Source organism: Castanea sativa, chromosome 12 (genome assembly GCF_040712315.1).
Source record: "Castanea sativa cultivar Marrone di Chiusa Pesio chromosome 12, ASM4071231v1".
Lineage (NCBI taxonomy): Eukaryota > Viridiplantae > Streptophyta > Magnoliopsida > Fagales > Fagaceae > Castanea > Castanea sativa.
Genome location: NC_134024.1, coordinates 5,831,632 through 5,858,605, shown reverse-complemented (window position 1 = coordinate 5,858,605; position 26,974 = coordinate 5,831,632). Strand labels below are relative to the sequence as shown.

The following is a 26,974-nucleotide window of genomic DNA, read 5'->3' as shown; positions in this document are numbered from 1 at the left end:
GTAACAAGAAAGAAAAATATTAGGAATTAGACACTGGAAAAACTCTTGTTTTCCGTAATGGATTTCAAGAGAAGAGAAAATTAGCTCAGTTTTGAGAAATCTGGGGCTGTTTGGTAATGTATTTTGAACAATAGTTTTCAGTATTTAAACAACATTACACGTATTTTCACAAATTTTTTCACCCACACGTATTTTTAAAAAATACAAACAACATTACTAGAATAACATTACCAAACAGGCCCAGTCTTCTTCTTTCTGTTTTTGTTTTTGTTAAACAAACACATAATATTAACTAGAAATAACAATTCTGCTACGAAAACGCTCAGCTTTAGCAAAAGGTAGCATACTTTCCACCATAGATGGTAAATCATACAAAAAGAGGAAATTAGTTCTTTGCGTAGCGCCCATTTCAGCTAAGCTGTTAGCACATCTATTAACTTTCCTATAAGCACGTGACACTTTGTGATGAAGGTCCTCGTCAAGTTCCTACAATTAGTTTGGATTGTTCCAATATAAGATTTTTAAAGGACAAGTTAGAAAGCATATAAATAAGCATATCAACATCCACTTCTGCATTAATGTTGTCAAAATCCAGATGCATAGCCAGGGATAGGCCATCTTTAAGGGCCATTGCTCAGCCATAATAACAGAAGTTATCCCAAGAAGGACCCCACCACCACCAGCCAACTTAGAATTCCCACACACTGACCTATCAGTATTAAGCTTCACCCAGATTGGGAGGGGGCTTAGTCCATTTCACCTGCACATGGGTTCTATTTGGTTTGATGGACTCATCAGGAACAATAGCATATAATTCGGTTTCTTTTTTGATGCAATGGGAATAAGTACCAGGATCAGTTCTACCTGTTTGGAACACAAACTTGTTCCTTTAAAGCCAAATCAACCACAAAGCTCGTGGAAACAAAATCTTCCAGGGGATATGCGGATGCTTGTCTAACAAGGTTGATACTACTCAATCACTCATCAGTAAAGCTATTCCCATCTATAATTTGTCTAACAAGGTAATATAACTTGTTTAAAAAGGTTGATAAAGTAACCAAGTGAAATTTATAATTTTGGACTTGATTTTTTCATGAGATGCTAGATTCTTTACCTATCAATTGTTTTTTACCATCACTATACAAGAACAATTCATGTGATAGACATTTTTGGTTTTCTATACGCACAGGACACGAAACTAGGATTTTGAGTTAGGAAGTCAAGGTATAAGAAAAAAATTCATAAAGCTCCAAAAAAGTATCAATTTAGTATTAACAAATTATGAACAAAAACACATAATAGAATTATTATTTCTTAATACATTACAATGCATTTATCTCCCAACAAAGATAATGACACAAACTAAATAAGAATTACATTTATTTTTTCACAAAAGTACTAATTGTTGTCACTAAGTAAAGAAAAATACAAAAATATAAGCGATAAGCATGATGCATTAATTATAAATTCCATTCTTCTTAATTTATGAAAATTATTGAATACTTCGGAAATACCATAAATGCGTACTTCGGAGTACTCACATGAATTATAGGTCTGCCATAAATTTAATTAGTGGGACCCACAATTATGTGAGAAGAGGGAGTACGTATTTATGGCACTCCGAGAATACTCAATAATTACCTCTTAATTTATAGATTAATTTATTAGTTTTCAATTAATTAATTTATACCATTATGAGTTAGCAATGTAGGCGAGTGTGAAAATTTTTATTCGGTTAAATTTGTGATACATTTTTATTTTATTATGTCTTTATCCCTATCTAAAAAATAGTTAGAATACACTATAAATCATTCAAGCACGTGGTCTACACTCACTCACTCTATCACTCTAAGTCTCTATTACATAACTTAACTACTTTTATAGCTTATTCTAAGTACTCTATGTCTCCAAAACACAGAGTCATAGATTTTTTTTTTTTTGGCCAATATCTCAAAGATAAAATGGGCTGATCTGTGGATCTGTGGGTATCAACTTTTTTGATTAATTTCAGTAAAGTTTTTATTAAATTTTGTGGGATGATGATTTGTGATTGTTTGGGCTTATACATGGTTTTTTTTAGTTTGATTTGTGATGCTATTCGTGCTAGAATTTGGTTGAGGGCCAAGATTTTGGAGGGAGGGGGTGCCAAATTCTATTTTCTTGAACCCAAAGCCCAAATATACATAGAGGTTTTATTAAATTTTGAGTGTGCATGGGGCAAGAGTCAAGGTTCAAGTTTTCAAGAGGAATTTTTACACACTTATACACATATATTAGGCTAGGGTAAAATTTATATCTTGTATCCAAAAAAAAAAAAAGTGTTAACTTTAGGAGTAATAACAACTCATCAACACCATATGTGTTTGCATTTTTTTTTAAATACGAAAACTACTAAAAACAAATTTAATTATAAAACTTTACCAACTGATAAGATCACAAAAATATAATTGGTATCACTTAATCAATATAATAAATAAATATTTAAATTATTTTTTATGTTAGATTTTCTTAAAGTTTTTTATTTTGTGATAGAAGATATCTATTTTGTATTTTTATGAGAAGATGATAAAAGATATCTCAATCTATAAGGTTTATATAATAAAACTTAGGCTAAATTGCAAACTTCACCCTTAAATTTTGGGTATTTGGATTTTACACCCTTAAATTTTAGAATTTGAATTTTTTTCCTTGAAATTTCGGGGTATTTATATTTTACATCTTAAAGTTCCAGAATTTGAATTTACCCCTTAAAGTTTTGGGAGAGTTTGGATTTTACACTTTGGAATTTCATAATTTGGATTTTTCACATCATTTTTGTAACCTAAAAGATTTAAATAATTAAAAATGGCATGACTTAATAAAAATGATGTGGCATCATTTTATTACATGAACTAATCTTGTGTAGCAAGTTTTGTGGCACTTAACGGAAAATATGGATGGAAGGGCTGCTTATGCAAACAAAATAGAATTTTATGGGATAAAATCTTAATTCTGAAACTTTTAGGTATAAAGTCCAAATTATAAAACTTCAGGGTGTTAAATCCAAACATCCCTATTTTCAGAGAAGGGGGGAGGGGGGGGGGAATTCAAATTCTGAAATTTCTAGATGTAAAATTCAAATACTCCTAAATTTTAGGGATGTAGTTTTCAATTTAGCCTAAAACTTATTCTAGTTTCATTATTATTTTTTAAAATTTTTGGCTAAATACACCATACACATATTACAACACACCAACTAGCAAGGTTCAATGCGCAAACGCTTGCTAAAAGTTTTGGACTTGTATAGTATCAGAAAGAAGTCCTGAATAAATTTTTTAAATGTTGAAAGAAATCTTGAATTAATTCACATTTACTTATGTGAATTTTAAGAAATTTTAACTTCTGGAGCAAATAGACACTTTATCACTTTGAGTTTTGATTTTTTTTTTTAAGGTAAACAACTAAAATAAAAGTGTGATGGTTTTGAAAAAGTTCTAAGAATTTCTTAAAGAAATTGAAAATTAATTCAATAGATAAATTAAGAGATATAGAACTGATAGATGCCAAGAGTATGAATTTATTAGATTTAACTCATTTGTTAAATCTTAGGAATTATCAATAAAGATACTCAACCATACTCACATACTTCTAATGGAGTGCATGAGAGAAAAAAAATAGCTCTAATTGAGCTAACATATGTTATATTACTAGAATTAGGCATCTCGTAAACCTTTTGGTATAAACAATATTAACTGCTTGTCAAGTTTTAAATAAGGTTCCATGTAAGAAAACTAACTTCACACCTTTTGAGTTGTGGAATGAACAAAAGTTAAATTTAAGAAATTTAATAGTGTGCGGTTTTCTTGCTTATATAAGGTTTACAGATTTTACATTAAAAGAATATAATTTTAGAATCAAGTGATGTGATTTTTCATGATGAAAAAATACCATTTAAATTGAAAATTAATGGGGGTAAAGATGTTCAAGAAATTTTTTTTATCACAATGTCAATCTTCTATTTTTCCTTTACAAACGCAAGAAAAATTTGAATTAGAACCTATAAGAAGTAAAAGAACTAAAGTAGAGAGATTCTAGATCATATTATAATGTTTCCATATTAGGGAAAACCCTCCAAATCAAAAAGAAGTTTAGCATCATTTAACGATGTATTTTGGAAAAAAAGTTGTAAATAATGAGACAAATTCATTAAATAAATAAAAATATATATTTTTTTTATTACTAAAAGCTGAAGCATGGCATTTATTGCTGCTGAACTCCTGTTGCGCCACATCATTCGCCACATAATTATTATTTATTATTTATTCCTATTTTTTTTTTACAAAATATATTAATAGATTATTGACATTACATATTCATTTTTGTCGGTTTTAACATCTATATATATTTCTTTTTTATTGCCAATTTTCCTATAATTTTTTTTACATTTGCTTATTTTTTAAATATTTACACTTTCTTCAACATTTCTTCTTCCCTTATCTTTTCATCTCTCCACTAACCTCTACTTTAATATTGATATTCATTTTTCCCTTCATCTTCCTTTATTTGTCTCTTCTTATCCATTCTCTCTTACTATAAATTTGTCACTCTTTTTCATTCTTTGCATAGTTTTCTCTCACAAAAAGGTTCTCTCTCTCTCTCTCTCTCTCTCTCTCTCTCTCTCTCTCTCTCTCTCTCTTTCTCTCTCTCAATGTTTTAGTGGATTTATATTTTTTATTACATCTCCGCTTTAAGTTGATAAATTTTTGTGTTTTTAAGAACTCTAATTTAAGTTGATACAATTTAGTTTTGTGTTTTAAGAAGTTATTATTATTATTATTATTCTCTTTGATTGTTAAATTCTATCTGATTACATTATAAAAAATTAAAGATAGTAAATAAATATAAAATAGTATTCCATTTGATAGCATAATTTGGGTAATTTAGTGTTCATTGTTTTATCTTTTAATTTATCTTTTTTTTTTCTTCTCTTCTATTTTACTCAATATTGAAATTCAACCACATCCTCCTTATCATTAAATTATTTATATTCTCTCTCTCTCTCTCTTTTTGTTTTAAAAAATTAAAAAAAAATGTAATATTTTACTTAAATTCAAATAAAAGAAAATTGTGCTCATCAAATTGTACTAATTTTTTTTAACATTTACACTTTCTCCAACCTTTTTCCTTCTCTTTACCTTTTCATCTCCCCAAACATTCTACCTTGATATCACTCTTCCTCTTTCCTTTTATCTTCCTTTATTTCATTTTTTTTTATTATCATCCTTTTAGTATAAATTTGTCATTCACTCTTCCATTCTTTACATAATTTTCTCTAAAAAAAAGTGGTTATTACCCACTCTTTCTCCCTCAATTTTTTGGTGGATTTCTATTTTTATTTTTCTTGCATCTCTATTTTAGCTTAATAAGGTTTTGTATTCTTTAGAACTCTATTTTGGTTGATGGGATTTAGTTTTGTGTTTTAAGTTTTTTTTTTTATGACTTTGATTGTTAAATATTATCATATTGCATTATAAATAATTAAAAATAATATATAAGAATGTATTATTATTATTATTATTATTATTATTATTATTATTATATTACATAGAATTATTTGGATAAGTTATTATTTATTGTTATATATTTTATTATTATTTTTTTCTCGTATCATTTTATTTAACATTTAAATTCAGCCACATCCCTCATATATATATCATTAAATTATTTATATTTCCACTCTTTTTTATTTTAAAAATTCAAAATATAATATTTTGCCTAAATTAAATAAATAAAATTTTCCACATAAAGTGGAGTAATGCTAGGGAAATACTCATTCTCGCACCCAATGCATCAAAGGAAGAATGAAATACAAAACAAATCAAGTTAAAAACACTAAGTTAAAAAAAAAAAAAACTAATAATGCATATTTAATGTCATAGAATCATCATCAAATTTTGGAAAATGATAGGTTGCTAATGGAGAGAGAGAGAGAGAGAGAGAGAGAGAGAGAGAGAGAGAGAGAGAGAGAGATGGTATAGAAAAGAAAACCAATACAAAGTAATAAAGAGTAGATAATGAAAAAAAAAAACCAAACATCAATTAGTAATCATTGTTAGGAAAACAAAGAGGTTGAAAGGAGAAGTAAAAAATAAAATAGAGATTACCGGGTGGAGAACATTAAAAACTTTACAGTGTAGTAGCATAAACCGTTAAATTCACTTAAAAAATTAAATCAACAATCAACAATTAAATATAATCATAGTATACTAAATTTAAATTTAAAACTCATCAAACTCTAACTATAGAAACCATATTAATCATAACTAAAAAAGAGACGTTCTTTGATAGTAGTAGAAATTACATAAGAAATAAAGTTAGAAAATTTAAAAATCCATTTTTTGACATTTCATTTAACCTTATTTATAATACACACACACACACACACACACACACACACACACACACATATATATATATATATAATTAATTAATTTTCATACACTATTACTTTTGAAAATCTAGTGAACAATGCTAACTCTCATTTATCTTTTTTGTTATGCAAATCATCAGTTATTAAATATATGATAATGGTAAGAAGCGTTACAAATGAGATTATTAAAAAATATATATAAAATTAATTAGCCACTATCATTATAGAGTAGTAGTCTATAATTTTACGTATCCAAAAAAGTGGAATGTATAAATTTTTCTTAAAGGTATGTGTAAAGATTCACTCTATATATATGTGTGTGTGTGTGTGTGTGTGTGTGTTTATAAAGGTATATTATTTAAGGTTTTTATTAACTTAAAAACTAATGAAAAACCAATGGTTAATAACTAAAATTATAGTATTAATAAAATATTTAATGAGACCATCCAAAAAAATTTCACGCACAACGCGTGGGTATGCGACTAGTATATTTAAAAGTTAAAGCGTAGCACTTATTGTTTTTACACTTTAGTTAAGCTACATTAGCGTTTGCGTCATTATCTTTTTTATTTTAAATTTTCTTATAATTTTTTTAACATTACTCATTCACTCATTTTTTTAATATTTATACTTTCTCAAACCTTTTTCCCTCTCTTACCTTTTCATCTCTCCACTACCCTCTACCTTAATTTCAATCTTACTCTTTCACATTATCTTCTATTTTTTCTCTTCATATTCTCACTCTCTTATTATAAATTTGTCATTTTCCCTTCCATTCTACACATAGTTTCCTCTCACAAAAAAGGTTCTCTCTCTCTCTCTCTCTCTCTCTCTCTCTCTCAATTTTTTGGTAGATTTTTTTTTTGGTTAATTTCTGAGCCTTTATGATTATGTAGTGTAATTTTCGGTCCAATTTACAAATGGTTTGATAATTTATGCTTGATATATACAAGCTTAAAATGATAATTTCAATCTTTTTTGTTTGTTGCAACATGGTGTCTCCAATGCAAAACTAGTGAATATTAAAATTTCAGGTTCATGGGGGCTCAAGCGGTATTGGTACATTTGCAATTTGGATAGCTAAATACTATGGAGCAAGTGTTTGTTATTGCGGGTCCAATATCACTTTTCTTCTAAAGAATAAATTTGGTTTCCAAGTATTCATATAGTTTTAGATTGTGATTGACAAGGAGTGATGAAAAATTAGCTGTTTGCAAGGATCTTGGGGCTGATGTGTGCATCAATTACAAGACAAAGGACTTTGTTAAAAGGGTGATGGAATAAACAAGTGGAAAATGTATTTCCTTTAATATCAAAACCTTAGTTTTCCTCAATGTTTGTAGAGATTGATGATTTTTCTTATTCCTTTTGCAATGATTATTAGGTGATAAACAAAAGAACAACTAACTAAATGTTTAATGGCAGGAGTTGATATTATTCTGGATCATATTGGAGCATCCTACTTAAAATTTAATAGAGATTGATGTTTTTCGTTATTCTTCTTGCAACGATTTATTAGGTGATATAAAAGAACAACTAACTAAATATTCAATGGTAGGATTTTATGTTATTCTGGACTATATCGGAGCATCCAACTTAATGCAAAACCTTGAGAGCTTAAATTTTGATGGGAGGCTTTTTATTATTGGAACTACAAGTGGCTTTGTTACAATATTTCTATCATGATCATTCAACCATGATCATGAAAAAAATATATTGATATATGGGTAGTAAAACATGACATCTAAAATGTAGCTCTTTGTATTGGAATGTACGATCAATGTAAACTGAGCTGTAAACAATGTTTTTGTTTCTTTTTCTTTTCCTTCCTTTTGCAAATTAATATTTTCCCAATTATCACTCCATCACATAATAATTAAAAAAACTCCATCAAACCTAATTCGTGAACATCAATAATTCATCTCTCTCTCTCTCTCTCTCTCTCTCTCTCTCTCTCTCTCTCTCTCTCTCTCTCTTTTCTATTCAACCACCATCTCTTTCTCTTGCTCTCAACTAACATTTCTTAACTTTTCAACTTTCCATTTATTATTCCATCAAACTCAATTTGATAATAATTCAAACTCCCTTCAACTCTATGACCCTTCTCTTCCCTAATCAAGCAGCTACGAAAACCTTTTATTTAAAACAAGAAAAAAGAAAAGAAAGTTGCTTCTAAGTCCAACCTTTCGAAGCAAGCCAGGGAAAAGATCCACTCCAAAACAATTTTATGAAAAAAGAAAAGCAAGAATAATAGGTTTTGAAAGTCAAAAGAGAACATCCTAAGTACATAAAAATGTCTAGCATAACTAACAAATTCTGAATATGCATTAACAAACTTTAGGACACATTAAACTTATGTAAGAAGATTTATCAAATATTCTGAAACTTTAGGACACCTTAAACTTATTGTGTGTTTCAAATGTAAAACTACCATCACTGCAAGCAACCCATCTTTGAAGCTTGAATATGCACTTAGAATAATAGCAACATTAATAATAGAACATTGAAATTCAGCAACCATTAAAACTTTACCTGCAGAAATTCTTGTATTTAACTTGGGTTATTGAATTAATTAACCGGAGTCAATCTATTTTAACCAACATTCTTGTCAAAACACACAGAAGATGATAACACATTCCAGCAAACAAATTTTAACCATCCCAAACATTAAAGATGATAACAATAACGAAAATCATTGGTTGACTTAAAGAGTACATAACATTACATGTTTACAGAAAGTAGACAATTATCAGTACAGCTGAACGTAATTCACACTGCATACAGATTTAACAACAATGAAGCCTTGCTTCCAATTTCGTAGTTGCCAAATCCCCATACTAATTCCAAATGATAGCTTAATTCATTACATACATATAGAATTCGTTCACATCACCAGCAACTAAGGACGCATTACCAGTATTCGTCAACATTATTCACAGAAGTGACGATACAATAATCTACCATAGTTGTTTGTCTCTGTAATGGAGTCTGTCCAGAGGTTATTAAAATCTTGATCAGGATCTTGAATCTCACAATTCTACTATTCTAAAACGTCAATGATTTAAACCACAATTAGAGTCTTCTAAGAATAGGGGATTCTAAAAAATCCCAACCCAGATTGTGGGGGGAGAGTAACAATCCAGGTTCCAATGACTGTAAGTCAGGAAGCCATAGGCCTTTGAATGTAAAAGACCATAGGTCGGTGATTTGAAAAAAAGTAGAATACTAATAACTCTATTTGACTTGGAAAAGGCTATAAGACGAAGTCTATTTGAGTCGAAAAAGAGTGAATCCCTTCAAAAGAGACTTCAGAGAATGTTTGCGAATGTAACTGGAAAGAGGAAGAGCTCCCAATTTCAGCAAAATCCCTAAATTTTGGTGGAACATAACAATACATACTAGACTTCAGAGAATATTAATAAATCTTTGAGTTTTAGCTTTGTCTTCAAAGAATATTTAAACTTTGTTTTGAATATTTTAAGAAACAGTAGCTTTGTTTTCAAAGAGCACTAAAAATTCTTTTTTTCTTTCTGAGGAATAACTTTTTTTTCTTGTAAGTTCTTTCCTAGAAAGATTAATAATTCTTCTGATTTTAGCCTTGTCTTTAGTATTACTAATTATGTATCTATCTAAATCATTGACGTTTTTTTAGTTGTAGAATTTTATGATCTTCAATCCTATGATCAGATCTGAAAACCCTCACACAGATGATGAAACCTTTGGCTTGATGATCTCTCTTCAAACCTCACCAAACCTTGATACTCTTGCTCGGACTGTTGTACATAAAAACAATGCAAGGTTAGTTTTCGAAAGACACAAATAAACCACTTTGAACAAGTAAAAATGTACCCACAAAGGAGTATAACAAGTCTTGAGGTGCAAATTAACCCAAATTAAATTATCCTGGAAAAACTTGCCACAATAAAACTTGCAACAATAAAACATCTTGAGAGTTTTGACGTACCTGTGCATTGGCACCTGACCCACTGCATGACCCATTGTCCATAAAAGAGGCCATGTTTTTCAGGGTCTCATAATCAACAGCAAGATTATTTTGACTCAAAGATGCGTTACGAAAGTACTCATTCGTGCCATATTGGTTATACACCCCCCAATGAAAATCATTGGCAGAAGGGTGATAGGTGTAAGAAGAATATAACTCTCCTTGCACTTGTGAGTGAAATGGGGATAACATGTTGCCAAGTAGTGGCTCTGGAGAGACGGAGAACATATTCGTGCGTGCCTCCACCTGCAAATCAACCTGATATCAGAAACATAAATAAAAAAGATAGGTACTAAACCAGTTAACTAGCCTTTCTCACCTTATCAGATGTGACTACTTCCACTTGATTTCTATCAACATAAGTGTTGTAACCATCGTTCTTGTACTCAATGGGTGTTTTAGTGTTTGATGTTATTCCATCATAATTTTCCGCAGGAGAAAATCGAAAACTAGTGGGATAATTCTCAGCTTCACAGCCTAATTCTGGAGGCACTGAAGCTGGTGCTAGCATAGACTTTGCTTCTTTAAGAGGAGCTTCGGCTATGGTGCGAGAAGAAACAACAGCTGTAACGGGGGTTGAATTTGATGGAGAGGAGTTGCACTCTGATTGCCCTGGTGGACAGATATAGCCTGTTTCAATCAGGGTGGTCGATACCGTACCGGTACCGGCCGTACCGGCCGGTACGTACCGTACCGGTACACTTCTATTTTGTACCGGAAAAAATACCGGCCGTACCGGTCGCGTACCGGCCATACCGGCCAATTTCGGGCAATACCGGCCGATACCGGGCGTACCGGCCGGTATAGAAAAAAACTTTTTTTTTTTTTTTTAGTTTTATAATTTTTGAATTTTTATAAGGACATAATAATAACTTATTTACACTAACTTATTAGTATTATTTGTTTTCTTAATATGCAATGAACAACTAAGCTTTCTATTTTTTTATATTGTGTTTTTTTTTTCCTTTTAATTGATACTAAAGTTTAAAACTATGAATAATTTATTCTGAATTGAGGTAATATTTTATGATAAACTTTTATATTTACTATAATATAAGTGAAATATTATATGCTTATAACCATGGTTCTAGAGATTTTAGTTTGTGTATATAATATATACATATATATATGTATATATAAAATAGCGGTAAACCCGAAACGGTACACCGGTATTGACCGATATCCGAAATATATCGTACCGGTGGTCAAACCGGTACAGCCTCCGGTACGGTATTGACTTCCTTGGTTTCAATGGCTTCCCAGATATCCAAATCCTGGTCAACCTGACGGAAGAAAAATGAATAACCAAGATAAGTATATGATTAGTTATCTGCACTTCTAATTCCCCAAATAATAATAACAATGACAAGTCTTGAGGTGCACATTAACATGACTTAAAATATTCTGGAAAATTTTGCAAGATCAAATAGTAAACAACATCTTGAGAGTTTTCACTTGCCTGTCCATTGGCATCTGACCCACCGCATGACCCATAGTTTTTCAAGGTCTCATTGTCAACAGCAAGATTATTTTGACTCAAAGATGCGTTACGAAAGTACTCATTCGTGCCATATTGGTTATACACCCCCAAATGACAATCATTGGCAGAAGGGTGATAGGTGTAAGAAGAATATAACTCTCCTTGCACTTGTGAGTGAAATGGGGATAACATGTTGCCAAGTAGTGGCTCTGGAGAGACGGAGAACATATTCGTGCGTGCCTCCACCTGCAAATCAACCTGATGTCAGAAAAAAAAAAAAAAAAAGATAGGTACTAAACCAGTTAACCAGCCTTTCTCACCTTATCAGATGTGACTACTTCCACTTGATTTCTATCAACATAAGTGTTGTAACCATCGTTCTTGTACTCAATGGGTGTTTTTGTGTTTGATGTTATTCCATCATAATTTTTCGCAGGAGAAAATCGAAAACTAGTGGGATAATTCTCAGCTTCACAGCCTAATTCTGGAGGCACTGAAGCTGGTGCTAGCATAGACTCTGCTTCTTTAAGAGGAGCTTCGGCTATGGTTCGAGAAGAAACAACAGTTGTAACGGGGGTTGAATTTGATGGAGAGGAGTTGCACTCTGATTGCCCTGGTGGACAGATATTGCCTGTTTCAATGGCTTCCCAGATATCCAGATCCTGGTCAACCTGATGGAAGAAAAATGAATAACCAAGATAAGTATATGATTAGTTATCTGCACTTCTAATTCCCCAAATAATAATAACAATGACAAGTCTTGAGGTGCAAATTAACACGACTTAAAATATTCTGGAAAATTTTGCAAGATCAAATAGTAAACAACATCTTGAGAGTTTTCACTTACCTGTCCATTGGCATCTGACCCACCGCATGACCCATAGTTTTTCAGGGTCTCATTGTCAACAGCAAGATTATTTTGACTGCAAGATGTGTTATGAAAGCACTCGTCTTGATTATTGGGAGTCAAAACGTCAGGAGCCACGAGGGATAAACTTGATGGAGTGTCCCCTGGAGACGGGACATTGAACATATTCAAAAATTCTGCCACATTAAAATCATCCTGATGGAAGAAACATAAGTGCACAAGATAAGTACTTGATTAATTTATAATACTTCTCAATTCCAAAAATAAAAAAATAGAAAGTGTCTTATGACGAACAAAGTTCCTACCACCTCGGTATATGTCAGTTCTGCAGCTTGATTTTTTGCAATATCTGCATTATGATAGTTGGTGTTGTTGTTGTTACTCTGAACAGGTAATGTAACGTCAGACATCATTTGATCAGAAATTTCAGAATAACAAGATTGAATACTTGTTTGAAGAGTTTCAACTTGCACCTCTGGTGCTGGAGATAAAGGAGCCAGTGCTGGCTTGGACTTCGCAGATCCACCTTTTTTACCCTTTTCTTCATTATTGAATAAGCGGCAGAAGACAAAGGCTTTCTACATAAAGTAAAGCACCCAAGTGAATTGGGTGAACGTAACATCATTGCGTGATATATACAACAAATTGAGTTTCCACAAAAATGCAAATAACAGTATGCAAATATGTGTCAGAAACGTTATAACTAACAATAATGAAATAGAGGAGGTTGTCCAATGATTTTGAAGGCAAAACGATCTTAAATCAGCACAAAAAATAAAAAAGGCAAAATAAACAAAAGAAAAATTCTCTTGAGCAATCAAGAAAAACTTTCAGGTCAATATCACATCAATTAAACAAACTGAAAAGCAAAAGCCAACCTGACCAGTGTGTGTTCCATCGAACTCTTCCTGGGTTATGCGGTATTCATGCATCACCCACTTGGTCCCTTCTCCGTTAGGAGTACGCCCTCTATGGTAGACGAAAGTCTTTTTCATTCCAATCAAAATCCCTCTGTACCAGATTTCCCTATCTTTACCAGTTGCTTTCCAGAACCCTTCCCTGGTTTTCCTGTTCTTCCGATTCCCATTCTGATGCTTCAGGCTCTGTGCGTGGAAGAAGAACCACTCTTGGTCCTTTGAATCTATCCCACATATATCTACATTCCAGGAAGCCAGACTCAACACAAAATTTTGACACTCAAAATGAGAAACTCACATAAGCATTTGTAAATATTATTATTTGCTCAACAATGAGATAATCATAAGGGCATACTAAACAAATGTGCTACTTTCAAAAATTTATGTTGCGAGACCAAAAAGTCACAAAACAATGAAAGACAAATAAAAGTTCTTACAAAGAGTGACTCATAATTTTGTCATCAAAGTTAACAAAAAGGAAAAATAATGGCACTACTAAAACAGTTACCAAAACAGTAGTACTACCAAACTCAACATAGCAAGTAAATATACTGAAAAACTAACAATGAAGTTACCAATGCAAGGTTTAAAATAAATTTTAAAAAAAAAATCAAATGTTCATACTGAGTAAGTTCTAAATCATACTTATAACTCATACGAAAAAAAAAAAAAATCAATTTTCTTGTCACAATAATGAAAAAGAAAAACTACCAACCAAAATTCAATCATTTTTTTTTTCTGGGTAAGTAAATCTGTAAGTGCATTAAAGAAGGAAAAAACAACCATACAAGAGCAGAGGAACACAGCCCAAGAAGGCATCAGTCTTTATACAAAGACTAAACATAAGAAAACGCTAACTACATGAACCGAACCAGACTACACCAAGATCAGAAAACAATAAACAATACAATAATTCGATTTTCACTCTCAATTTCACAACTTGTTGACTTGTGCTAGTGTGAGTAATAGAACAAAAGTGACAGGTCCATGTAGATATGAGCGAGCAGAAAATGTCCAAAACTCACGCACACACCAACCTCTTGTGAAATTGGGTATGTCCTAGAATTATTCAAAAACAAAATACACACACGGTTAGGACTCCAATATAGATTCAGTTAGCTGCCATACCATATAATACACTTAACCAGAAAAAAAAAAATCTATAACATGCAACAATCTATAACAGAATTCCAACGTTAACAATTAACAAACTAATACAAGGAAAGGAAAAAAAAAGACAACATTTCCCTACGTTTGACAACAAAGTATAAAATATCCAAGAAATAGAGGTGGGTGTGTGATAATATAAATAAGAAGATTTTACGCTGTAAATCCCAGGGCTCATGGTTATAAAACTCTGTTTCGCAAACATGGTTAATATCTTTATCATTCCCAGTGATCTTCGGCTTCAGGAAGTGTTCGATGATCTCCTGGTCTGTCGGATAAAATCTGTACCCAGGTGGCAATTTCAACTTCAACTTCTTCATAGATCTAAGAAAGAAAACGAAAACTGAGAAAAATGGGGGTAATGTTGTAGGTGAAAAAGTGTATGAAAATACCTGTAATATTGTTTAAAAACTGAAAGTATTTTGTTAAATTACTCTATCAAATGGGTTTTAATGCTGTTGGTGCTGGTCTTCTTTTTTTGGTGGTAGGAACTCCTTGGTCTTCTTGTATTTATGGTCCTCGTCGCTTATCAGTGAAGTTATTCCCACCAAACTTCAATAGCAAGTCTATACAGTATACAGTAACCAAGTTCTTTTTCTTTTCTTTTCTTTTTCTTTTTTGAGAAAGTATACAGCAACCAAGTTAAAATATAATTTTGGACTTGATTTGTGAATGTGATTCTAGATTCTTCTTCTATCAATTCTTTTAAAATAATAAGAATATATCCTCTGCTCACTATACAAAGTATAATTAGTCAGTTGGCAGTGGTACACTTTTTTTTTTTTTTTTTTGGGGTAAACAAAGGATATAACTTGTCTAACAATGTAATATAACTTGTCTAAAAAGGTTGATAAAGTAACCAAGTGAAATTTATAATTTTGTACTTAGATTTTTCATGAGATTCTAGATTCTTTATCTATCAATTGTTTCTTACCATCACTGTACAAGAACAATTCATGTGATAGACGTCTTTGGTTTTCTATATACACAGGACACAGGACACAGAATTAGGATTTCAAGTTCGGGCATCAAGGTGTAAGAAAAAAAATTCATATAACTCCAATAAGCATCCATCTAGTACTAAGAAATTATAAACAAAAATACATAACAAAATCATTATTTCTTAATACATTACAATGCATTCATCTACCAACAAAGGTAATGACACAAATCAAATAAGAATTACGTTTATTATTTCACAGAAGTACTAATTGTTATCACCAAGTAAAGACAAATGCAAAACCATAAGTGATATGCATGATACATTAATTATAAATTTCATTCTTCTTAATTTATAGATTTATTAGTTTTCAATTAATTAATTTATAGCATTATGAGTTAGCAATTTAGGCGAGAGTGAAAATTTTTATTTGGTTAAATTTGTGTAACATTTTTATATTTTATTATATTCTTGTCCCTATCTAAAAAATAGTTAGAATATACTATAAATCATTCAAGAACATGGTCTACACTCACTCATTCTATCATTCTACCCTTTGCCACCACAATGTAGCCCATTTAGCCACTGCCCCACACCCGAGTTTGTCATTTCTAGGTAACTTTAACTACTTTTATAGCTTTTTCTAACTGTCTCCAAAACACAAAGTCATAGTTTTTTTTTTTTTTTGGTCAATATCTCAATAATAAAATGGGCTGATCTGTGGATCTGTGAGTATCAACTTTTTTAATTAGTTTTCGTAAAGTTTTTATTAAATTTTGTGGGCTGATTTGTGATTGTTTGGGCTTATACGTGGTTTTTTAGTTTGATTTGTGATGCTATTTGTATTAGAATTTGGTTAAGGGCCAAGATTTTGGAGGGAGGGGGTGCCAAATTCTATTTTCTTGATCCCAAAGCCCAAATATACCTAAAGATTTTATCAAATTTTGCGTGTGCATTTCTGTGCATTTCAAACCTGTTAACTTCAGGAGTAATAACAGCTCGACAACACCATATGTGTTTGCATTTTAATTTTTTTAAAATACTAAAACTACTACAAAATAATTTAATTATAAAATTTTACCAACTGATAAGATCTCAAAAATATAATTGGTATCACTTAATCGATGTAATAAATAAATATTAAATTATTTTTTATGTTAGATTTTTTTTAAGTGTTTTTTTTTTTTTTTATGATAGAAGATATCTCTTTTGTTTTTTTATGAGAAGATGATAGAAGATATCTCAATCTATAAGGTTTATATAACAAAACTTAGGCTAAATTGCAAACTTTACCCCTAAACTTTGGGGGTATTTGGATTTTACCCCTTGAGGTTTTGGGGTGTTTGGATTCTTCACATCATTTTTGTGACCTAAAAGATTTAAATAATTAAAAATGGCATGGCTTAATAAAAACAACATGGCATCATTTTATTACATGAACTAAGCTCACATAGCAAGTTATATTTTGTGGCACTTAACGAAAAATATGGATTAAGGGGTTGTTGATGTAGACGAAATAGAATTTCATTATTTTTGTTATTTTTAATTTTGGCTAAATACACCATATATATACATATTACAACACACCAACTTGCAAGGTTCAACGTATAAACGCTTGCTAAAAATTTTGAACTTGTATAGTGTCGAAAGAAATCATGTATTAATTTTAAAATGTTGAAAGAAATCTTGAATTAATTCACATTTATTTATGTGAATTTTAAGGAATTTTAACTTCGGGAGCAAATTGACACTTTATCACTTTGATTTTTGATTTTTTAAGGTAAACAATTGCTTGTTTGTTGAAAAATAAAAGTGTGATAGTTTTGAAAAAGTTCTTAGAATTTCTTAAAGAAATTGAAAATCAATTCAGTAGAAAAATTAGAAGATATAGAACGGATAGATGCCAAGAGTATGAATCTATTAGATTTAACTAATTTGTTAAATCTTAGGTATAACACCCCAAAATCATAAGCTATAAAAGTCTATTTAATTTGAATAATCCATAAAAAAAATATTAAATAAAAGAAACCAGCAACTTAAAATTTCATTACAAATGTCAAAGTTCTAATCCGCCAAAGACAAAACTTCCTCAAAATAATTCCCCACTACAATGTTTAATGCCATAAAAGAGGGTGAGATAACTCAATAAGTGGAATTCACTAGCATTGGGGTATGGGAACAAACATTTCAAATAAATAATTCTTACAACAAATTCATAACTTGTAACTCATCAATATTTTATCATCAAATATTTCATATAAAAAAAAAATATCTTTATATTGTAAGCCATCATAATACAAATATCAATACCATCTGTGGGGAGTAAAAGGACCTGAGCAAGTATTTGGGCCTTTGGGCTCTGATAAGAAGGGCCAGTTCATTCTTGACTAAAGGCCTTTAGGACTGAAAGTCGGCCCACAAGCCGAGGGTCCGAGGAAGCATCCGAAGAAGAATCTCTCCTCGGATAGACCCGGGATGACTTGGAGATTCGCTAGAAAGATCAAGGCAGAGTTCCGGAAAGATTGTTGGTTAAGAGGGGGATCCCTGTACCCTCTAGATGCATCGGTGTTAGAGAAATATCTTAGAAAAAGGCTGCCACCTCTATATTAAAGATCTTGCACCTACCTCCCTGGCCGCATTAATGGGGAAGTGACCCCTGAACAGTAGAACTAAACCTTCTGGTTATTATTTAAACACTTGAAAAAGGTGGTGTCAAGGGGAGAGGATAAGATTTGTGCAACACGTGAATAAAGTACCAAGAGAAGAAGTATTTAAGAAGAGTAGATGGCAAAGAAATGGGGATCAATGATCAAAAATAGGGACTAAGAATTGTAACCTTCAAAGAAGAAAGAGAAATAATACAGAAATTGTTCTCGGCTTACATCCGAGGAAGTTCCTTTGCCATAATAATTTACTATTCGCAAGTATTTTTACACCTTAGCCTGTTTATTAAATTTCCAGCATCCCTAGACTAGATTTCAAATCCATACTCTACAAATTTCATTGTTTAAGGCTCATTGGGCCTGAGCCCACAGTTGTCTTTGGGTCCAGGTGCAATTGTGCACTTACAATTGGCGTCGTTTGTGGGAAGTCTAGTCTGGAAGGAGTTGGAATACTATGGCAAGCTTAGGCTCACACCATGCAGAGTCTCAGGGATCGCAACCTAAGGATCTTTTTCAGCGTCTTGAGCGCCGGAGGGATCGAGAGGGAAGCGTTCACACTGAATATCCTAGAGCTAGCCATACTCATGGCGGAGGTAGCACCACCCACGAGGATGGTGCTAAGGCCATGCAGAAGGAGATTAATCATCTTAAAAGGAAATTGCGCCGCGTCAGACGGAAGCGTTCACCATCCTCATCCAATCCTTCTTCAGGGGAGGCCCAGGGAGGTAGCTACAACTCAAGGTCATGGTCGCCCCCAGTGGAGCGTCCTCTTGTGAGGAGGACGACCCACCAGCTCATAGGCGTAAGAAGCTCCCCTCCAAGGGCTTGGGGAATGATACTATGAGCCGGGCGTTGCACCAACTCCCTAAATCGCCATTCTCACAGAGGATTGAGAATGGGAGGCTCTTTAGGAGGTTCACCCAGCCCACCTTCACCATCTACAATGGCCGGACTGACCCGGTGGAATATGTGAGTCACTTTAACCAGAGGATGGCGGTGCATTCTCATAATGAGACCTTGATGTGTAAAGTCTTCCCCTCTAGCTTGGAACCTGTTGCTATGAGGTGGTTTAACGGCCTTAAGTCAGGGTCTGTAGGTTCGTTCAGAGAGCTTACTAGGGCATTTGCGTCACGATTTATTACCTGCAGCAGAGTGCCTCGACCATTGGACTCACTGTTATCTATGGCCATGAGGGAAGGAGAGACGTTGAAAGCATACTTCGACCGATATTGGGAGATGTTTAATGAGATAGATGGTGATTTTGATGAGGTGGCAATCAATACCTTTAAGGTAGGCCTTCCTATTGATCATGACTTGAGGAAGTCCTTGACCAAAAAGCCCGTCCGCATCGTACGTCACCTCATGGATCGTATTGATGAATACAAAAGGGTAAAGGAAGACCAACAACAAGGAAAGGGTAAGGCGAAGGTTATCCCGCAAGAGAGAAGGGATTTCAGGTCGGACAGATATCACAGCAACAAGCCGAGAAGAGATTACACCGGGCAGTCTGGCTCGGCAGCACCTCAGACCGTAAATACTGTGTTCCAAGAGCCAGTACAGTAGCTACTGGAGAAAGTCCGCAAGAAGCCCTACTTCAGGTGGCCTAGTAAGATGGCGGGGGATCCTACGAAGAGGAATCAGAATCTCTTTTGTCAGTACCATCAGGACGTGGGTCATACTACCGAGAAGTGTCGGACCCTCTGGAACCACTTGGAGTAGCTTGTCAGTGAAGGAAAACTGAAACAGCACCTTTATCAACCTAACGGGCAGGGCAGTCACTCCGGCTTGAATAATCAGAAGAATAATTCACCTCGGCTGGCCTTGGGAATGATTAACGTTATCTTCGCTGCACCTGGCAGGACCGACTCATGTCCCACCAGGGTGATGGCAGTTTCGCATTCTCAGGCCGATGAGGCAGGCTGTAAGCCGAAGAGGTTGAAGGTGAATATGCCTGTCTTGGGATTTTCAGAGGAGGATAAGGTTGGGACCATCCAACCCCATGACGATGCCCTTGTGGTCACTCTAAGGATAGGGAATTACAACGTAAAAAGGGTGATGATTGATCAGGGCAGCGGCGCAGATATCATGTACCCTGATTTATTCAAGGGGCTAAGGTTGAAGCTGGAGGATCTTACTTCTTATGACTCGCCACTTATAAGCTTTGAAGGTAAAGTTGTTGTACCGAAGAGACAGATTTGTTTGCCCGTTCAATCTGGCTCGAAAACGGTTGAGGTGGATTTTATTGTGGTTGATGCGTATTCCCCATATACAGCCATCCTTGCCAGGCCGTAGCTGCACACTTTGGGTGCTGTCTCCTCTACCTTGCATGTTAAGGTCAAATTCTCATCGGGGGAATACGTTGAAGAGATTCTCGGCAGCCAATCAGTGGCCAAGCAATGCATATCGGCTGTAGTGCTGCATCAGGCCGAAACTGAGTCCTCGGCTTTGATCATCAAAGACTTATAGCAATTAACAGCTCCGGATGCGCCCGATGCGGTGACAGGAGAGGAAGCCCTATGTGAGGATTTGGAGAAGTTTTTGATAGCGGATGATCCTGAAAGATTCTTTCAAGTTGGCATACGTTTGCCACACTAGGAGAAGATGGATTTATTGGAGTTTCTGAAAGACAACATTGATATTTTTGCGTGGGATCCTTATGAGGCTCCAGGCGTAGACTCAAGCTTCATTTGTCATCATTTGAATGTCAACCCCGCCATTATTCTGAGAAGGCAGCCACCTCGGCGTTCCTCCAAGGAACACTCCGAGGCTGTCAAAGAGGAAGTGCTCAAGTTCAAGAGGGTTGGGGCTATTAAAGAAGTTTTCTACCCCGAATGGTTGGCGCATACAGTCGTGGTCAAAAAGAAGAATAGGACCTGGAGAGTATGTGTGGACTTCACGGATTTAAACAAGGCCTGCCCAAAGGATTGGCGTTGGAGGATCAAGAGAAAATTGCTTTTATCACTCCAACTGGGAACTACCACTATAAGGTCATGCCGTTTGGGTTGAAGAATGTAGGGGCTACCTATCAAAGAATGATGACCAGAATATTTGAACTGCAACTTGGGAAGACCATTGAGGTATACGTGGATGATATGGTGGTGAAGAGTAAAACAATACCTTCGCACGTTAAAGATCTAGACGACACCTTTCAAGTGCTTAGGAAGTACAAGCTGCGCCTTAACGCCTCAAAGTGTTCTTTTGGTGTGGGTTCTGGAAAGTTTCTGGGTTATATGGTTACTCATAGAGGGATAAAGGTAAACCCGGCACAAGTCAGAGCTATTCAGGACTTACAGCCGCCTCGAAATCCAAAAGAAGTCCAGCAGTTGACCGAAATGATCGCTGCTCTTAACAGATTTATCTCTCGGTCAACTGACCAATTCTGTCCTTTCTTCCAATTGTTGAATAAATGGAAAGGGTTTCAATGGACCGAGGATTGCGTGGTAGCCTTCCAACAGCTTAAGCAATATCTTTCTCGGCCACCCATTTTGTCTCGGCCCGAAATGGACAAGGTCCTGTTTGCGTACCTGGCAGTGGTCGTCCACGCAGTCAGCCTGGTCCTCATAAGGGACGAAGGTGGGGTGCAGAGACCGATCTACTATGTCAGTAAGTTCTTGAATGAGGCCGAGGTGCGTTATCTACTTTTGGAGAAAGCACTGCTGGCTGTAGTTCATGCCACGCAGAAGCTTCTTCACTATTTCCAATCCCACACCGTGGTGGTTCTGACCCAACTACCCCTCAAGTCAGTGTTACGCAGTGTCGATTACTCTTGGAGGGTGGCTAAATGGGGAACCATTTTGGGAGCCTTTGATATCAAATACATGCCGCGCACCTCGGTGAAAGGCCAGGTTCTTACGGATTTGGTGGCAGAGTTTGCCGAACCATTGTTAAAAGAAACTTTGAAGGAATCACACATAGATGAAAAATCAGTTGGTGTGATCACAGGCATAGCACCTCTAACTTGGAAAGTGTCTGTTGATGGGGCAGCTAATCAGAGAGGGTCTGGTGTTAGACTTGTCTTGATGTCCCCTGAGGGAATTGTCTTCGAAAAATCTCTGAGATTGGCGTTCTCGGTTACCAATAATGAGGTCGAGTACGAAGCAGTCTTGGTGGGCATGAGCATGGTACATAGGATGGGCGGAAAGGAAGTTCATATGTTCTCGGATTCTCAGTTAGTGATCGGCTAGGTCACGAGGACCATGAAAGCTAGGGATCCAAGAATGCAAGAGTACTTGGCCCAAGTCAAACGTCTGCAAGCTAAATTTGATTCTTTTGTCTTATCTCATGTTTCTAGAAGTGGAAACACACATGCAGATTCTTTGTCCACTTTAGCGACATCCTCGGCTCAGTGTTTGCCCAGGATTATCCTTGTAGAGGATTTACTAGAGCCAACTCTTGCCCCTGCCAATTCAGCCCGTATCCATCTGATAAGGCCTGGACCTAGTTGGATTGACCCGGTGATATTTTTTTTGAAAAACGACATCCTTCCTGAGGACAAGTCTGAAGCAGATAAGATCCGTCGAAAGGCACCGCGTTTCTGGTTGTCCGAGGATCAGAAACTGTATAAACGATCCTTCTCTGGACTATACTTGTTATGTGTACACCCTGAATCAACGGAGACGCTTTTAGAAGAACTGCATGAAGGGATTTGTGGGAGCCACACTGGGGGAAAGTCCTTAGCCCATTGAGCCCTGACTTAGGGATATTGGTGGCCCAATATACAGAGGGAAGCTCAGGACTATGCAAGAAAATGCGACCAGTGCCAAAGGTTCGCCCCTAACATTCATCAACTTGGAGGGGTTCTCAATCCTCTCTCTAGTCCTTGGCCTTTCGCTCAATGGGGATTGGACATAGTGGGGCCATTTCCGAGGGTTACAGGAAACAAAAGGTGGCTGCTCGTGGGGACTGACTACTTCACTAAATGGGTCGAGGCTAAGCCCTTAGCAAATATTAGGGACGTCGATTCTAAGAAGTTTATCTGGAAAAACATCATTACCAGATTTGGTGTACCACACACACTTATTTCGGATAATGGCGTTCAATTCGATAGCAGGGCTTTTAGGAAATATTGTGGTGACATGGGCATCATAAATAGATACTCCATTCCAGCTTATCCTCAGGAAAATGGGCAAGCCGAGGCCGTTAACAAGGTCATAGTCAGTGGGCTCAAGAAAAGGTTGGACGATGCGAAAGGCAGATGGGTAGAAGAACTACCCCATGTTTTGTGGACGTATCGAACTACGCCGCGCAGGTCCACTGGAGAAACTCCATTCTCTATGACTTATGGAGCCGAGGCGGTGATACCTCTTGAATCTGGTTTCCCCACGCTAAGGACGAGTTCTTTTAGCCCAGAAAACAACAATGGCCTCCTGGAGAAAGGCCTGGACTTAGTTGAGGAATGACGGGAGGCAGCTATGGTCCAAATGGCTTATTATCAACAGAGGCTTAAACGGGGGTATGACGCCCATGTGAAGCTAAGGCCACTCGCGCCTGGGGATCTCGTACTAAGAAAGGTCGTGGGCACTGCTAAGAACCCAGCTTGGGGTAAGCTAGGACCAAACTAGGAAGGGCCTTATCGCATTGTTTCTATAGCAGGCATAGGGTCGTATCAGCTAGCTGATCTAGATGAAAAAATTGTACAACGCCCATGGAATGTAAACAACCTTCGAAGGTATTATTATTAATAAAAGTTGCTTTTGTTGATTCGCAGTTCAAAGTTATGAAGGCATATAGGCTTACAAATACTGAATCGTTAAATATCAAATAGAAACTTGGTTAAGTATGGTCCTCGGACCACACACCTTGTGGAAATTGATATCTTATAATTTGTTAAACATAACCTTAGTTATGCCGGGTCCTCGGGCCTTCTACTTTGGGAAAATTAACATCTTAAGTTACTGTTCTTATATATCAAACAGAAACTTGGTTAAGTATGGTCCTCGGACCACACACCTTGTGAAAATTGATATCTTATAATTTGTTAAACAGAACCTTAATTATGCCGAGTCCTCGGGCCTTCTACTTTGGGGAAATTAGCATTTTAAGTTACTGTTCTTATATATCAAACAGAAACTTGGTTAAGTATGGTTCTCGGACCACACACCTTGTGGAAATTGATATCTTATAATTTGTTAAACAAAACCTTAGTTATGCCGGATCCTCAGGCCTTCTACTTTGGGAAAATTAATATCTTAAGTTATTGTTCTTATATATCAAACAGAAACTTGGTTAAGTATGGTCCTCGGACCACACACCTTGTAAAAATTGATATATTATAATTTGTTAAACAGAACCTTAGTTATGCCGGGTCCTCGGGCCTTCTACTTTGGGGAAATTAACATCTTAAGTTACTGTTCTTATATATCAAACAGAAACTTGGTTAAGTAGGGTCCTCGGACCACACACTTTACTTGATATCTCATTATCTGTTGGACAGAACCAAGGTTAAATCGAATCTCAAGTTGTACATCTTCAAGTGTTAAGCAGAAATTTGGTAAGGTATGGTCCTCGAACCTTACACTTTACTAAAATTAGCGTTTCAGGTCACAAAGTCTAAGTATCACATGGGTTGCCAAAGTGAGGCACTGTTTACCATCTAAACTAAGTTAGTTTTTGTCAGGTTCATGGATGCTTTACTTTGCAAGGCAAGTGTGTGCATAGCTGTTTAAAGTTGTAATTGTTCAACTGTTTAAATTGGACTTATTCATCTTGTTCTTTCTTTTGCTGTGTGCTAATGAGAACTTTCATGGCAAGCATAAAAATGACAAGGTGAAATAAACACAACTTAGATGAAAATCAAATAAAGCTGTTTTTCATTAATTATCTTGGTATATATCATTACAGGGAAAATTTGAAGTACAGAGGGAAAGAAGCCCTAAGCTTGGCCCTAAGCTTTCGGAGAGGGGTCTTGATGGGAAGTACTGCCAGCCTTGGTGCTTTTCAACTCCAATTTAAAGGCAGACAAGACTTGTTTCCCTTTGTCTGTTGTAGTTGTTGGAGGAATCATGGGCTCCACACTCTGGCTTTATTCCTTCTCGGCACCTTCACACCCTTCCTTCTCTTTATTGGAACCTGTATGTTCTGTAGGATCCGAAATGGGCTTAGGAATCACAAGAGGGAGAGCAGAAGTGGCTGTCTCAGGGGCAGGTGCGACAGTAGGAGCCTCTTCTATCTCCTGTATGTCAAGGGGAAGCCAAACGTTCTCGGGCTTCCTCAGCTCGGAAGATGAGGGAACCCCTGCTGCGTTTAAGGCTTCACCCCAAACCAGCTGACAGTATTCTCGGGACACAGCCGCGAATGCCTCTGTCAGCTGGTCTTTTGTCGCAGCCACCCCTTCCTTGTAACTAGCCTTCTTCGCAGCCTCTAGTGAATCCTTGAAGGTGCGAGCTTCCTCCTTCATTCGTGCAAGCTCTTTCTCCAAGTCCGAGCGCTCCTTCTAGGCTTGGGAGAGCTCATCATCCTTTTGGTGAAGAAGTTTGCGCTGCCCCTCCACTTGATTCCTCATTGTTCTCAGATTGGCTTCGGCACCGTCTTTTTCTCTTTTTAGGTCGGCCAGTTGAGAGGTGAGCTTTCCATTTTCTGCTAGGGCCTGGCCTAGGGACTTCTCTGTCTCCAACCAGATCTCCAGCTCCATTCTAGCTCGCTTCTGAGAATCCTCCACGAACTTCTTGGCAGCGAAAACCTCTTGAATGGCCTGTGACAAAGTATCAGGGGGTTAAACGCAGTACAACTTTTACAAACAGCCAAATATTATAAGGAGAAAATATACACATATAGGGAAACTTACCAGGGCTAAGTTCCTTTTCAAAGAAAGGAACAGCTGAGGCTGGCTCATCTTTTCCAAGGCTTCCATGTCCTTGGACAGCAAAAGGGGACGTTCCAACGCATTGGCCAGGTGGAGGGCATGGCCTTGTTGGAACGCCCTGATGTTGGACTGGAGTGGAATTGGTGCTCCGTCCAGTCTCAATTTGGGAGACCACATGGTTGATGCTCGGCACACTTCGACCATGTCCCTGATCTCCCCACTTTCAACTGAATGGGCACGGCCTTTGCCCTTGTCCATCTTCTGCTGCTGAGCCGGCTGTGGCTGCTGCTTCAGTTTTTTCTGTTCCTTGCCACCAGCCTCCTCGGTCTCCCCCTTTCGCTTCTTTTTGGGTTCCCCAGTAGGGGGCTTGGGGTCAGCTAGAGGAGGAGGTGGTGGCAAGGACGGGGGAACTTGAGATTCCCCTGTCCCTTTCTGGGCGACTCTCTCGCCTCTCTTAGTTAGGAGACCTTTGAGAACGTCCATGTCTTCGTCCTCGCCACTGTCGTCAAGACGCGCTACTACTAGACCAATGATCCCGGAGCCCTCGGCCGACTCTTCTTCCTCGTCAGAGAGAACAACAAATTGGTTCTCCCTGGGTCTCTCGACGTCCTCAAGCTGGAACTTGTATATCTCATCGTCCAACGTGTGCGATGAGGACACTTGTTCCTCTAGAATGGCAGTAGTCTGAGAGTGCGTCGAGAGAGGGATCGCGGCGATGGGTTGCAT

At 35.9% G+C, this 26,974-nt stretch overlaps 2 protein-coding genes across 2 annotated transcripts; both read right to left on the bottom strand.

The window, feature by feature from the left end:
* Window positions 1-9,245: 9,245 nt before the first annotated feature.
* LOC142621327 (uncharacterized) lies at window positions 9,246-11,032 on the bottom strand. The gene is made up of 3 exons (XM_075794645.1): window positions 10,732-11,032; window positions 10,374-10,658; window positions 9,246-10,182 (listed from the first exon to the last, which is right to left on the bottom strand). The coding sequence occupies exons 1-3, from the start codon at window positions 10,921-10,923 to the stop codon at window positions 10,093-10,095; spliced, it is 567 nt and encodes a 188-aa protein (XP_075650760.1). The 5' UTR covers window positions 10,924-11,032; the 3' UTR covers window positions 9,246-10,092.
* A 764-nt stretch (window positions 11,033-11,796) lies between these two features.
* LOC142620075 (uncharacterized) lies at window positions 11,797-15,164 on the bottom strand. Its single transcript, XM_075793509.1, has 6 exons — window positions 15,002-15,164; window positions 13,639-13,916; window positions 13,069-13,338; window positions 12,740-12,955; window positions 12,213-12,563; window positions 11,797-12,138 (listed from the first exon to the last, which is right to left on the bottom strand). The coding sequence occupies exons 1-6, from the start codon at window positions 15,162-15,164 to the stop codon at window positions 11,797-11,799; spliced, it is 1,620 nt and encodes a 539-aa protein (XP_075649624.1).
* Between the last annotated feature and the right edge of the window lie 11,810 nt (window positions 15,165-26,974).

Coding starts and splice junctions, on each gene's coding strand:
- LOC142621327 (XM_075794645.1), bottom strand. CDS start 10,923: ATGCTAGCACCAGCTTCAGTGCCTCCAGAATTAGGCTGTGAAGCTGAG. Junction 10,659..10,731: donor AAGTAGTCACATCTGATAAG/GTGAGAAAGGCT, acceptor GTTGATTTGCAG/GTGGAGGCACGCACGAATAT. Junction 10,183..10,373: donor GGTCAGGTGCCAATGCACAG/GTACGTCAAAAC, acceptor TATGTACAACAG/TCCGAGCAAGAGTATCAAGG.
- LOC142620075 (XM_075793509.1), bottom strand. CDS start 15,164: ATGAAGAAGTTGAAGTTGAAATTGCCACCTGGGTACAGATTTTATCCG. Junction 13,917..15,001: donor TGAGCCCTGGGATTTACAGC/GTAAAATCTTCT, acceptor CCTGGAATGTAG/ATATATGTGGGATAGATTCA. Junction 12,956..13,068: donor CAGAACTGACATATACCGAG/GTGGTAGGAACT, acceptor TTCTTCCATCAG/GATGATTTTAATGTGGCAGA.